Source organism: Equus przewalskii, chromosome 1 (genome assembly GCF_037783145.1).
Source record: "Equus przewalskii isolate Varuska chromosome 1, EquPr2, whole genome shotgun sequence".
NCBI classification, from domain to species: Eukaryota; Metazoa; Chordata; class Mammalia; order Perissodactyla; family Equidae; genus Equus; species Equus przewalskii.
Window position 1 is genome coordinate 116,711,359 of NC_091831.1, and position 15,062 is coordinate 116,726,420.

Sequence of the window (15,062 nt, forward strand, 5' to 3'; positions counted from 1 at the left end):
GGCACACGTGCAAATCCTGGAGCTTGTGGAGGAGTGCGTGAGTACAGTTAGGCTAGTCTGCCCCTTGATGGTAGCTGCTTTTTGTCTGTATGCTGCAGAATTGAACATTTTCCTGCTTTGGAATGAGTTTCCAATGGTTAATCCATTACCACGAGCTTGGGATCTTAAAACAACAGACATTTATTCTGTCACAGTTCAGGAGGCCAGAAGTCTGAAATCAAGGTGTCGATAGGGCTGCACTCCCTTTGGAGGATCTAGGGGTGAATCTCTGCTCTGTCTCTGCCACCTTCTGGTGGCTGTTGAGTTTCTGCTTCTGTGGTCACGCTGCCTCCTCCTCCGTCTGTGTGTGTCTGTATATCTCTTGTAAAGACGCTTGTCGTAGTATTTAGAGGCTACCTGGATAATCTAGATGATCTTATCTCAAGATCCTTAATTACATCCATAAAGACCCTTTTTCCAAATTAGGTTACATTCATCAGTTCCAGGGATTTCACGTGGATATATTTGGGGTCAGAGGGGCCCACCATTCAGCTCACTACAGGTCAGTACAGGTGGTTAGTGCCTTTTCTCTCCATTTTCTCTGGATCTTTAAATTCCCACTGCTGTTTACTCTATTCTGTGTGAACCAGTGTTCCTTTTCATTCCAGTTGGTGGGCTGCGTGGAGACGGCTTGCACCAAGGTCCACCAAGGGGCTGCTCAGTTACATAGCTGCTTCCTTATTTGTGTTGAACATTGATTGTGTTATTTTCAAATAGCCTTTAGTTTTTTTATGGGGAAAAATTGTAGCAAAGATTTTGAGTAGTGTTAAATTTGTAAAAGATGGAAAACTTGACAGCTTAAGTACTAAATTGCACTTAGCTAGGAGTGCAAGTCATTAGCAGTAATGTTTCATTTGTAAAATGTAGATAATAAAAGTAAATTAAAGATTTCTATTTTAAGGCTGTCTTTAATTGTTGCTCTTCATTTCTCTGCAGGTCTTTTAGATAACCCTGAGCTTCGTGTGGTCCTTGTATTTGGCTATAATTGCTGTAAGGCGGGAGCCAGTAATTATCTGCAGCGAGTCGTAAGCACTTTCAGTGATATGAATGTCATCTTGGCTGGAGGCCAGGTGGACAACCTGGCATCGCTGACCTCTGAAAAGTATGTCTGATTTCCTCTGTTCATGGTGGGAAATGTTCTCAGGTTTTTGTTACCTTGGGTTTCTTAAAAACATGTTTAAAGAATTGCCAAACTAACAGTTCATTCCATTTTGCAACAGACATAGGTTGAGGGCTTACTCAACATAATTCTGCTTATAGTTGATGAAATTTATATATGTTGTCTCTTAAGAATTTATTCCTAGGTGGACTCATACGGTCCTCAAAATTGATTTTCAGCGATATCTACTGCTGTCTCCCTTGACAGCTCTGTGCTCTGTCACTGCAGTGCGTTACTTCTTCTCTAGTTCTGTTTCCTCCTCTAAAGAAAATGCATGGTTAAACAGCAGATCTTTATGGTAAAACTTCTCAGAGCTTCTGATATGCTTAGTGCTTTGGAAGTCTTCTAGAAGGGAGATAATATTACCATCTGTGGCAGTTCTCAAATCTGTTTGGTCACAAAAGCTTTTTTTCTGTGGAGCATCTTGCCGGTGTACTAGGATTACTTGTAACACTTTTTTGAAATTCTGTACTAGATCTATTGAAAGGCTTTTTCAAGCTCAAAAATTGAGCATCTTTGATTTTGTTACTAAGGCTTTTGCTTTCAAAGATAAAAAATATCTTCTGTGTCTTGGGGGCCATTACTCCCTTTCCTTTTTTTTTTTTTTAAAAGATTTTATTTTTTCTTTTTCTCCCCAAATCTCCCCGGTACATAGTTGTGTATTCTTGGTTGTGGGTCCTCCTACTTGTGGCATGTGGGATGCTGCCTCAGCATGGCCTGATGAGCAGTGCCATGTCCACGTCCAGGATTCGAACTGGTGAAACCCTGGGCCGCTGCAGCGGAGTGTGGGAACCTAACCACTCGGCCACGGGGCCAGCCCCACTCCCTTTCCATTTTTAATGAAAGTATATAGTATTTTGAGTTTGAGCTAATTAAGTGGACATAAACTGTTTTCAAAAGCAGGAAAATGAGGCTCCCCTCTCTCCCAAATGCTTCCTGCCAACACTAGTATTTGTTTCTCACTATATTTGTGTTTAGTATTGGGATCCTGGAGTGGTGATGTGGAGACAGACTGTTAGAAATCAGTATCTTTAAGAGCACTGTAAATCATCCGAGTTATAATCTCCCTCCTGGTAGTCTCGACCGATGGATCAGGGAAAGCAAATAGCTCAGTCAAGGTCCCTGGACTGCCAGCAAGGAAGAAGGGAGGAAAGCCAAGTGCATTAAATTCCAAGCAGCAGGATATCAAACATTGGATTTCATGCATAAATACACCTAATTCTTGGTAGTGATCTGTGGGTTATTTCCCTTGCAAAATTTTCCGTGTCTTTGCTTTTACCTTTAAATTGTATACAGATAGGGCAGTGGTGATTTAACATACAGTTTACCTTTGAAATGTCAATCTCTCACTCAGACATAACATCCGAGGTGCTAGCCTGTTAGCATGGCTGTCTATATATCATCTACTTTTTATACCTAATATGGGAAATATACTCTCAAAAATTATTGCCCCTTATATGACACATGAATGTTAATGTGGTCTTCATACTGTTCATTGGTAAGATAAGCCATTGAGTAAATCAGTGCTCCATTTAATGGTGTCCAGATACTAGCCACTGTGTTCCCCCCACCCCCGAGAAAGACAGGTACATAATTCGTTGAGGCAAGAGATTGACAACACATATTGCAACTGTATACCAAAGAGGAAATGTAATAACGTTAAAGGAGCAGCAGAGGACTGGAGAAGATGGATTCTGCCCTCTAGAAACTGGTTTTGCCACTAGCTAGCCTTATTATCTTGGTCACTTAAGCTTTTTTTTTGTTTGAGGAAGATTGGCCCTGAGCTGATGTCTGTTGCAGATCTCTCTATTTTGTATGTGGGACCCTGCCAGAGCATGGTTTGATGAGCAGTGTGTGTGTAGGTTCACACCCAGGATCCAAACCCGCCAACTCTGGGCTGCTGAAGTGGAGCGTGTGAACCTAACCACTGTGCCACTGGGCCAGCCCCTCACTTAAGCTTTTTGACTCTTGGTTTCTCGTTAATCTTGCCCATTTCATAGATGTTGGTAAACATGATAGAAGTGTAAGGTACTTAACTTGTTTTTCCCCAGTGGGTATTCACTATATTGTGCTTTATAACTTTATTGACACTTTATTTATATATTCTTTAGTAAGGATAAAATATTTCATTAAAAAATACCAGTCAAATACATACAAAAAGAAAACACGTGTTTCTTTAGGTTAAGCTCAATTCTAGACTCAAACAATAAAGAAGACACAGCAATGTAACGTATTTCTTTATGGACCAAACAACATAAAGCTAAAACTTCTGGAGTTATAGGTTCTTAATAAAATTACCCTCCATGATTGAATATTTAATACACCTCTGTTAGAATTTGATAGCTCAGGTAGGGTAAAAAAAGATACCAAAGATGTCAATAATGCCAAAAAGCTTCATCTAGTAGATATCATGTGTATATGAATAAAAGTGTAAGGTTTCTTTTGAAGAAGTGAGAAAGGTAAGGATACTCTATACAACCATCTAAAAACCCAGGATAGGTTTCAGAAATCTTTGCGGGGCTACATTTGCCCTTTTCTATTTGTGACTGAAAAAATAGTTGCTTACTTCTCTATAGATCTGCCTTCTGTATTCTTTAAATGTATTAATTTCAATAGTTTAATTTTTAACCTTATTAATACTCCTGTTATCTGGCAGAGTAAACCTTGGACTAACTGTAAGCTGCTAAAGGCAGCAGCTCCCAACCAGTGAATCAGGACGGTGTTTCTTTTCTTTTACACTTCAAAATTTAAATTTTGTTTCATGATACATCACCACGTTTCTCATGTAATTTTCTAGGAACCCTCTGGATATTGATGCCACAGGTGTGGTTGGACTGTCATTTAGCGGACACCGAATTCAGAGCGCCACAGTGCTTCTCAACGAGGATGTCAATGATGAGAAGACTGCTGAGGCTGCGATGCAGCGCCTCAAAGCAGCCAATATTCCAGAACAGAACACCATTGGCTTCATGTTTGCATGCGTTGGCAGGGGCTTTCAGTATTACAGAGCCAAGGGGAATGTTGAGGCTGATGCATTTAGAAAGTTTTTTCCTAGTGTTCCTTTATTTGGCTTCTTTGGAAATGGAGAAATTGGCTGTGATCGCATAGTCACTGGGAACTTTATATTGAAGAAATGTAATGAAGTAAAGGATGATGATCTGTTTCATAGCTATACAACAATAATGGCACTGATTCATCTTGGGTCAACTAAATAAAGCCACCTGCAAAGTGGCTTTTGCAGTGTAACTTTTGGGCTCTGCCTTTTCCAGAAAATGGAAACTTGGGACATGTGTATTTTAAACAAAAATAACTTTATATGGATCTGTTTTGTAGCTTTGATGCTCTAATGATTACACTGGGGGTAGTTTTTAAGATATTAGATGGAGGACAACTTTTTTACATATCATAATGCAGGCCTAGAGTTGAGAGCTTTTGCATCAGGTACAAGCAAACTGATCATGGCTATATTGCATCAGATTATTATTGCACAGTAGCTGCTGTGTAATGTGACTTTAAATAGTCTCCTGCATAGGAAGATTGAAAGAAGATTCATCAATAGGATGGAGGTTTAAGACATTCCATGACTACTTCTGCATTGTTAGAGGATCTTTTGGCAGAATCATGAAGACTTTTTTTTCTCCCTTAATAAAGGAGAAAAATACACAGATGGCTTGAGAAATCTTTCTCTGCTTTATAATTTTACCAGTTTTTTCAGAAGCTGTAACAAAATTATTACCGACTTTTTACTTATTTGATAAAAATTAACTATTTTTGTTTTAGTACTCTGCAGTTGCTGAGTCAAATAAATTGCCAAGACGAATCAGTATTATTTCATAAAAAAAATTTTTCCTTTTCCGTCAGTAAAAAAATTACAAGAGAAAATCATTTTCACCTAGTTCTGGGTAGCTAATTGGCAGACCAGACAATTACATCACCTTATTTTGGTTTTATACCAATAAAACATACCTTGGAACTCATTCGGAGATAGTGTTTTGTATTGTATTGCTTTTGGTGAGTGAAGGAAGGAAGTAAACTAATCCTTTAGAAAAGTAAACCCAGCATAGTAGGTATTTGTCAGCTAGTAAATCCTGGCATATTCCCAGTAGAACCATTTTCAAGTTTGAATTTCTAATTATGCAAGCATCTAAATGAGCTATGTCCAGAGAAGACCAGTTTCCCCGCGGTATCCATTCTTTCCTTTTCATCTAGTGATAGAACCTTTGGTTTTCAGTTAGGCACAGACATTCTCCTGGAACAAAGACTACCTTTGTCAGTCTCTCGAAAGTATGACTGTTCTGGTTGGTGAACTGTGAGCGGAAATATGTGTCCTTCAAAATGGTGTGACTGTTTTTTTTGCCCTTTCTCAATCTTGTTACTTGGAAGTGGATCTGGTAGTGAGGCAGCCTGGACTCTAGAGAAGAGGCAGCGCTCTACTGTGGAAGAGAACCACACGGAAGGATCCTGGGTTGCTGTGTAATTTTGTTGAAGTGCTACTACCATAACCAGCCTGGACTGCCTACCTCCAGATTGTTTTACAAGACAGAAATTAATATCAATCTTGCCTAAGCCACTTTTTTTTCCAGGTCTTTGTTACAGGATATCTTTATATTAGCATATTCTACCTAATACAGTATGATATAACTAATGTATGGCACTTTGGTAAAGGTCAGTGGTTCTAACAAAATGGGTAGAAAACTTGCAAGGTAAGTGAAATTACATGTATTAACATTCCTGCTTTTCTATTTTTAATCATTTTTCTCCCAATTTTTACCTTAAAAGATTTTTCTCTGTTTACATATATGATAAAAATACTTGTGTATTTGTGGTTATCCTAAATCTTAGTTCCTGAAGAAAGTCCAAAGAAAAAGTTTGTCATAGAACTTTTAGTCTGTGAATGTTAATATTTAGTCATTTTTATTTAGCTATTAACTTTTCTTTTTGACATTAGTACCCATTATCAGGTAGACAGTACCTGAAAATTTGAGTCCTTGAATATGTTTACATAGCTCATAAGGAAAATACTTCATAAATTTTCTTTGTCCCTGATATTAACCAGAGTTGGTTGAATAGTTAGAGGAAAAAGGATTTTAAAAACTGAGAATATGAACAAAATGAGCCTGAGGATTGAATGAGTTTATTTTTTCAAATTAATACTCATAAAATGTTTTATTACTTCTCAAAGGAGAGCCTGCTGCAGGGTCATTTCATACAATATTTGAAGTTAACATAGGGTTCTTTTTTACAGCTGAGCCTTTGGGGTTTGTTATGAACAATAAGTTCATTTGGCTACAAGGTTGTAACCTTGGTACAGAATAGAAAGGGGAGAAGTTAACCCAATAGAAATGAGTAGTACTGATAAAAATGAAAGTCATCTGCCCTGCCTCCCAGAGGCCTTGATGTTGCATGGAAGGGGAATAGTAGTTTAACCAAATTTAAAATGAAGTAACTAATTTACTACAATTTTGAAAGGCTTGTCTTAGACAAAAGCAAGCATTAAGGGAATAATTACTGTTTCAGCTAAAAATATACGAAGTGCCTAGAAATGGTAACCATTGTAGTCAGTCGTGAAACTGGGAAAATGATCACGCAAAAAAACTGATGTGAGCACAAAGAGAAGTAAAGATGTACCTTTCATGTCTTCACACTAAACTGCCTTCTCTTGCGTGATAGTCAGATTCATAGGATGGTTTGATCAAGACATTTAAAAATACTGATTTCCTTTATATGCTTTCAAAGCAAAATCTTTGCGCAGCTGCAATTTGTTTTGTAAAAGTGCTGTCAAGGAATCTATTTCCATTCCCTTTTATTCAAGTAGAACTAAACTCTTTATAAGCCAAGTAACAATCTAAGGAAGAGGAGGGAAGGTAGGCCTTGGGATTAAGACCTGGAAATAGACACCGTGCACACTGATATAATTAATAATCTACTGTGACCTATATTAATGAAGGGGGGTCCAGTAGGTCACTTCACTAATACATTTCTCTCCACTTTGGTTAAATATTGGCACACATACCAACTTCTCAATCTAGTACGACAAGACAGGCCAGATAGGAAAAGTTTTGCCACTGATTTTGATTGTCAACTTAATACAATGAACATGCAGAGAATGTAAAATAAACTACAAATCTGAGAATTCTCTATTCATTGTGCAGAAAGTTTTAAGAAAAAAAATCAACTTCTGTCGTTTTCTGCCGACACAGTCTAACTCAGATTAGCACCACCATAAATTCCATTTTACTGGAAACAGAAGACTCTAATTTGATTGGAAATTATGAGGTTTTTAGATGACTGACTTGATTTCACCTGTAGAAACTGGGTGTGCGTCTGCTTAGTGAAAATCCTAAAATAACAGAACATAGTCAGCATTAAACATCCTTGTTAAATGAACAAAATTAATATCTATACTATGGAAAGAATGTTATCAGAAAGTTATTTTAGTATTTTAAAGAACAGTCAAATATTTGTAAGACATATTATTTTTGTTTTATATATTTCATTTCTGCCTTACACCACAATGAGACAGGTTACAAGAATATATGCTACTATAAAGTGGAAAACATTGGCAGAAACCAATAAACTTCATTTAATGTTTTGGTACCAAGAGTGTATGGAGAATTTTCATTTCATAACAGTTTGTATAAAAGTTATTGTTCTCTAGTGACTGTCATCACGGCCAGCAAAAGAGGCAAGATTGGGGCCAGCCTGGTGGCACAGCGGTTAAGTTCACACATTCTGCTTTGGCGGGCTGGGGTTTGCTGGTTCCAATCCCGGATGCGGACCTATGCACCACTTGTCAAGCCATGCTGTGGCAGGCATCCCTTATATAAAGTAGAGGAGGATGGGCATGGATGTTAGCTCAGGGGTGGTTTTCCTAAAAAAAAAAAAGAGACAAGATTGGTAATTGCAAGAAATTGGAACAAAATATATTCATTAATTTTAAATGCAAACTATCAGAATGAGAATTTTGAGACCTTTTTTTTTAACATTTACACAATATTTCCAAGTCTGACTAACCAAAGTTCAATCACCATACATGTATCTAAAACATACTCTGTTCAAAGCTTTGTCATGACACTAGAATTGCAGATAGGAATACAACAGCTGACCTGAGTTGACACCAGCAAAATGGTGGACTAGGACTCTCCAAAGCTCTTGTTCCCCCACAGAAACATTGGAGGAAAAAAAAAGAAAACCAGCAACTGGATGAACCAACTTTATTGGAGCTCTGGAAAGCAGTCAAAGGTTTACAGCAACCAAGACAGTGCCCAGTGAAGAAAAACCATCTTCAGAACGGTAGGAGAGATTTATGATGTTTTTACTCATCCTTGCCCCAATGCAGTGGCAGTCTTATTCTTGAAGTGGCAGAAGCTTGGTTCTCAGTTCCCTCTCAAACCAGAGGAGGCAGAATAGACTTTATTTGCAAATTCTTGTGTATGTCTTTTCTGTTCTCTGTGGGGGGGGGGGGGTACCTGAAAGACTGACTCAAGGTGCTCATCTTTGTTTTGCATAACTTGTAAATCAGGAATAGTGGTGGGCACTGCTTGTAAAGGTGCAAGGTAACTACAGACTCAGACACCTAGGGCAAGAGATAAGATATACCCTGTAAGGCCCAAAGGAGAAGCAGGGGTGAGATTTTTAGGAAATTGGACATTGAAAAGCACCTGTATATGGGGGTGGATTTAGAATGCCACATGCATGCCCAGGCAAAACACATACTCAGAAAAGATCTAAGACCTTAAGCTTTCACCTTGGTCTGATCCCTAGGCTTGGAGCAAGCCTAGCTAAAGAACTGCAGGAGTGTCCTAGCACCCAGCTAATCTGCAAAGACAAGGAGAACTGGTGTTCAAGGAAATCTCTGTCAAAACAGCTGGACATCAGAGAAAAGTAACAGACTTCAGTGATCACACAACAAGGAACAGACTTTGTAAAAATAGTTTGGAAAAGTCTCAAAACAGATGGGCAGCAGCCTTCAGCAATCAAAAAAAAGTGGTGAACCCTGGGGATAGGGAAGAATCTTATAGCCAGAATTACTATATTATAAAGTGAAATGCCCAATTTTTGACAAGAAAAAAATTGCAAAGCATACAAAGAAGTGGAAACAAGGCCTATTCAAAGGAACAGAAAGTGGCCCTGAGGAAGCCCACACATTGGACTTAGAAAAAGACTTTGAAATATGCCCAGAGAACTAAAGGGAATCAGGAAAATGATGTATAAAATGAGAACATCAACAAAGAGAAATATAAAAAGGAACCAAATTCTGCAGCAAAAAGGTACAGTAATAAAATATTTACTAGAGGGGTTCAACAGCAGATTTGAGCAGGCAAAAGAACTCATCAGCAAACCTGAAGACCAGACAGTTGAAATTACTGTGTCTGAGGAGGAGAAAAATAGTAAACAGAACCTAAGGGACTTGTAAGACATCATCAAATTGAACAGGGAGCATGTTACGGGAGTCCCAGAAAGAAGAGAAAGCTGCATAGAGATTATTTGAAGAAATAACGGCAAGAAGCTTGCCAAATTTGATTCAAGACATTAATGTACCTATCAAGAAGCTCAGTGAATTCCAAAGAGGGTGAAGTCAAAGACGCACATCAAGACACATTGTAATCAAACTATCCAAAGCTAAAGAGAGAGAATCTTGAAAGCAGCAAGAATGAAGAGACTCATTACATAGATTACAGTAGTCTTCCCTTATCTGTAGGGGATACATTCCAAGATCCCCAATGGATGCCTGACACCACAGATAGTACTGAGCCCTATATATTATGTTTTTACTTTACAAATTAGGCACAGTATGAGATGAACAACAATAAAATAGAACAATTATAACAATATACTGTACTAAAAGTAACTGTAGGTCTTTGCAACCTCAGCATATGATTTTTTTCTTACCTTATTGAGAAATTTCACCTTTTCACTTAAAGGAACCACTTTTTTTATTTTTAGATTGGCTCCTGAGCTAACAACTCTTGCCAATCTTTTTTTTTTTTTCTTTATTCTTCTCCCCAAAGCCCCCCCGGTACATAGTTGTATATTCTAGCTGTGAGTGCCTCTGGTTGTGCTATGTGGGATGCTGCCTCAGCATGGCCTGATGAGCAGTGCCGTGTCTGCGTCCAGGACCCGAGCAGGTGAAACCCTGGGCCACTGAAGCGGAGTGCGTGAACTTAACCACTCAGCCACAGGACCAGCCCCTAAAGGAAGCACTTTATGGCTGGCTTCTCTTTGGCATATCTGAAATGCCAGCATCACTACCCTTGTGCTTTGGGGCCATTATTAAATAAGAGTTACTTGAACACAAGCTCTGTGATACCATGACAGATGATCTGATAACCAAGATGGCTACTAAGTGACTGAAGGGCAGGTCACATTCACAGCATGGATATGCCACACAAAGGGATGATTCACATCCTGGGCATGACAGCATGAAATTTCATCATGCTATTCACTCAGAACAGCACAAAACTTAAAACTTAGAAATTGTTTATTTCTGGAATTTTCCATGTAATATTTTTGGACCGTAGTTGACTGTGGGTAACTGAAACTGTGGATGAGGGGGGACTACTGTATCAGATTTCTCTCCAGAAACCTTGGAAGTCAGAAGGCAGTGGTTTGATATATTCAAAGTGCTAAAAGAAAAAAACTCAACCAAAAATCTTACATCTGGAAAAACTTCAGAAACAAGGGAGAAATTAAAACATCACCAGATAAGCAAAAGCTGAAGGAGACTGATTCCACTAGATCTGCCCTGCAAGAAATGCTAAAGGGAGTTCTTCAGGTTGAAATGAAAGGACAATCGGAATGCAAAGCCATGTGAAGAAATAAAGATCTCCAGTAAAGTTATACATAGGTGATTATAAAAGCCAGTATTCTAACTTTGATTGGTAACTCGACTTTTCGTTTTCCACATTATTTAAGAGACTAATGTATAAAAGTTATTGGTCTATGTTTTCAGACAATTCTTAAAGATGTAATTTTGTGATATTAATGGCTGAAGAAGTAAATACAGAATTATATAAGAGCAAAGTTTTTATACACTATTGACGTTAAGCTGGTGAAAATTCAAATTAGAGTGTTGTTACTTTAGGATGTTAAATGGAATTAAAATGTTTCATTACAAAAAAATCAACTAAACGCAAAAGACACTAATGCAGAAAATGAGGTACAAAAAGCTATAAGGCATATAGGAAACAAACAGCAAAATGACACAAGTCCCTCCTTATCAGTAATTACTTTAAATGTAAATGGGTTAAACTCCAATCAATAGAGACTGATGAAGTGGATTTAAAAACATGACCTAACTATATGCTGTCTACAAGAGACTGATTTCAGATCCAAAGACACAGATAGGTTAAAAGTAAAAAAGATTAAGATATTCCATGCAAATAGCAACCAAAAGAGAGCAGGGGTGGCTATCCTATTTTCAGACAAAATAGACTTTAAGTCCACAAAGGTTACAAGAGACAAAGAAGGAATTATATATTAAAAGGTTTAATACATTAAAGATCTAACAGTTATAAACATTTACACATCTAGTAACAGACCCTGAAAGTATATTAAGCAAAACACAACATACCCAAACTTAGGAAATGTGATGAAAGCAGTGCTAAGACAGAAATTTATAACTTTAAGTACTTACCTTAGGAAAAAAATCTGAAATCAACATTCTGTTAACTTAAGGAACTAGAAAAAGAAGAATGAACTAAACCCACCCAAAGCTAGTAGAAGGAAGATGAGAGCTAAGCTAAGCAAAATAGAAGAAAGAAAAGCAATAGAAAATCTCAAACCAAAAGCTAGTTCTTTGAAAAGATTAACAAGGTAGACAAACCTTTAGCTAGACCAGGAAAAAGAGAAGACTCCACTTACAAAACGCAGATATAAAAGTGGGGATGTTACTAATGATTCTATAGAAATAAAAAAGATTATAACAGTATTATGAACAGTTGTATGCCAACAAATTGTATAACCTAGATGAAATGGATATATTCCTAGAAACACAAAACCTTACCAAGAATGAATCATGAAGAAATAAAAAAATCTACATAGGCCTATTACTAGAAAGGAGATTGAATCAGTAATCAAAAACCTCCCAACAAAGAAAAACCTTGCAACTGATAGCTTCAGCAGTGAATTCTACCAAATATTTAAAAAAGAAATAAGACCAATCCTTCTCAAAGTTTTCCAAAAAATTCAAGAGGAGGGAATACTTAGTCATTCCAAAAAGCCAGCATTGCCCTGATACCAAAGCCAGACGATAACACAAGAAAAGAAAAAAAAAAAAGCTACAGACCAATATCCCTGATGAAAATTGATGCAAAAATCCTAAAAAAATTAGCAAACTGAATTCAACAGCATAATAAAAGTTTTATAAACTTTGAACAAGTGGATTTATTCCTGCAATGCAAGCATGGTTCAACAGATAAAAATCAATCAATATAATATGTTACATTAACAGAACGAAGGGGGAAAAACCCACATGATGAATCAATTGATGCAGAAAAAGAATGTGACAGGACTCAAGAGCCTTTTATGGTAAAAACAGCACTAGGAATAGAAGGAAACTACCTCAACATAATAAAGGCCACATAAGAAAATCTCATAGCTAACATCAGACTCAATGGAGAAAAACTGAATGCTTTTCCTCGAAGAGGAGGAATAAGACAAGGATGCTAGATTTTCTACTTCTATTCAACACAGTATTGGAAGTTCTAGGCAGAGCAATTAGTCAAGAAAAAGATACTGAAATTGGAAAGGAAGAAGTAAAATTATCTCTGTTAGCAGAGTACTTGATCTTATATGTAAAAAACACTAATAGTCCCACACACAAAAACCTGTTAGGATAAACAAATTCAGCAAAGTTTAAGGATACAAAAGTGATGTACAAAATCAGTTGCCTTTCTATACACTAATAATGAACAATCTGGAACAGAAATTAAGATAATTCTCTTTACAATAGCATCAAAAACAATAAAATACTTAGGAATTAGCTTAAGGAGGTGAAAGACTTGTACAGTGAAAACTAAACATTGCTGAAAGAAACTAAAGATGGGACTGATAAATGGAAAGACATCCCATGTTCATGGATTAGAGGACTTAATATTGGTGCAATGTCAGTACTATCCAAAGTGATCTACAGATTCAATGTAATCCATTTCACAATTTCAATGGCATCTTTTTACAGAAACAGAAAAATACATCCTAAAATTCAATGGAAAGTCTAGAGACCCCAAATAGCCAAAACAGTCTTGAAAAAGAAGACCAAAGTTGGAAGGCTCACACTTCCAGATTTCAAAATTTACTGCAAAGCTACAGTAATCAAAATAGTGTGGTACTGAAATACAGACAGACATATAAACCAGTACAACAGAATATAGAATCTAGAAATAAATCCTCACATATATGGTCAGGTGATTTTAGGGAAGTGTGCCAAGACCATTTAATGAGAAAAGGACATCTTTTCAACAAATAGTGTTGGGAAAACTGGATGGCAACATGCAAAAAAGAATGAAATTGGACTCTTACCTAATACCATATACAAAAATTAACTCAAAATGGATCAAAGACCTAAATGTGAGACCTAAAACTATACAAACTCTTAGAAGAAAACAGGGAAAGCTTCAGGACACCAGATTTGGCAATGATTTCTTGGATATGACACCAAAGTCACAGGCATCAAAAGAAGAAAAAATAGACAAATTGGACTTCATCAAAATTTAAAACTTTTATGCATGGAAGGACACTATCAACAGAGTTAAGAAAACCCACTAAATGGGAGAAAATATTTGTAAATCACATACCTGATAAAGAATTAACATCTAGAATATATAAAGAGCTCCTAAAATACAACAACAACAAAGGACAACCCAATTAAGAAATAGGCAAAGACTTGAATAGACAGGTATCCAAAGAAGACATACAGATAGCCAATAAGCACATGAAAAGATGTTCAACCTCACTATCATTAGAGAAATGCAAATCAAAGCCACAATGAGATATCACTTCACACCCATTAGGATGGCTATTGCAAAAAAACAAAAAACAAACAGAAAACAATAAATGCGGCTGGCCCCGTGCCTGAGTGGTTAAGTTCATGTGCTTTACTTCAGTGGCCCAGGGTTTCACTGGTTCGGATCCTGGGCGTGGACCTAGCACCGCTCATCAAGCCATGCTGAGGCAGTGACCCACACAGCAGAACTAGAAGGACCTACAACTAGAATATACAACTATGTACTGGGGGGCTTTGGGGAGAAGAAGAAGAAAAAAGAGAAGAAAACACTAAATGTTGGTGAGGATGTGGAGAAATTGTCTTAAAGGGGAAACGGTTCACAGGAGGACCGTTAGATTCATTCAGTCAGTGCTTGCTCCTCTGCCTCAACTATTTGCCAGCCCCAGACCTTTGGTGTTCGGAACACCCATTGTTCCAAACTACTCCAGAACTGTTTATTTTCCTGCCTCCTGAAGGTCATTATCGCTTTCTATTATGTTTCAGGGTAACTTCACAGTTGGAAAAATCTGTCTGAAGAAATTGTTCTAGCCTAATGAATTCTTCATATTGCCCCTAATAAGATGAAAACCTCACATTCTGCAAAATCATGCCCTAAAAAAGAAAAGGCTTATGGGGAAAATAGATTTGGAACTTTGTAATCTGAGCAGTAACAAAAACAATAATCCTAAATTTCCCCTAGTATCTGCACAGAGAATTAGTTGGTCCATCTTTTGCAGCCTTAAACTTTTGGGCTTGTGTTTCTTCCTTTCAGATATAGATCCTTGAAATCAATCACTTCTAATTGAAACCATTTTCATCAATACTAAACATATGATCTAGAGGTAGCCTTCTTCATTAATCAATGCTTTTTTCTTAATCACC

The 15,062-nt window shown here is 37.3% G+C and overlaps 2 protein-coding genes across 32 annotated transcripts in view; one reads left to right on the top strand and one right to left on the bottom strand.

Annotated features, from left to right (window-relative positions):
- The window catches only part of FBXO22 (F-box protein 22), an 86,725-nt gene that overhangs the window by 28,222 nt on the left and 43,441 nt on the right, over positions 1 to 15,062 (top strand). For 9 of the 11 annotated variants that reach the window (XR_011526587.1, XR_011526589.1, XR_011526588.1 and 6 more), the window contains exons 6-7: positions 976 to 1,141; positions 8,365 to 8,491. Coding sequence is in view for 5 of the 11 variants with exons in the window: in XM_070574088.1 (XP_070430189.1) it covers positions 976 to 1,141; positions 8,365 to 8,470 (272 nt within the window). In the remaining 6 variants the exon portion in view is untranslated. Of the gene's footprint in view, positions 1 to 975; positions 1,142 to 3,995; positions 7,796 to 8,364; positions 8,492 to 15,062 lie in introns of those variants that run through there. The other 2 variants (XM_008533949.2, XM_008533951.2) reach the window with 1 other exon arrangement.
- Positions 6,317 to 15,062, bottom strand: part of NRG4 (neuregulin 4) — a 121,746-nt gene continuing 113,000 nt past the window's right edge. For 20 of the 21 annotated variants that reach the window (XR_011526700.1, XR_011526691.1, XR_011526722.1 and 17 more), the window contains one exon: positions 6,317 to 8,069. The gene's annotated coding sequence lies outside the window, so the exon portion shown is untranslated. The remainder of the gene's footprint in view (positions 8,070 to 15,062) is intronic. The other variant, XR_011526672.1, reaches the window with a different exon arrangement.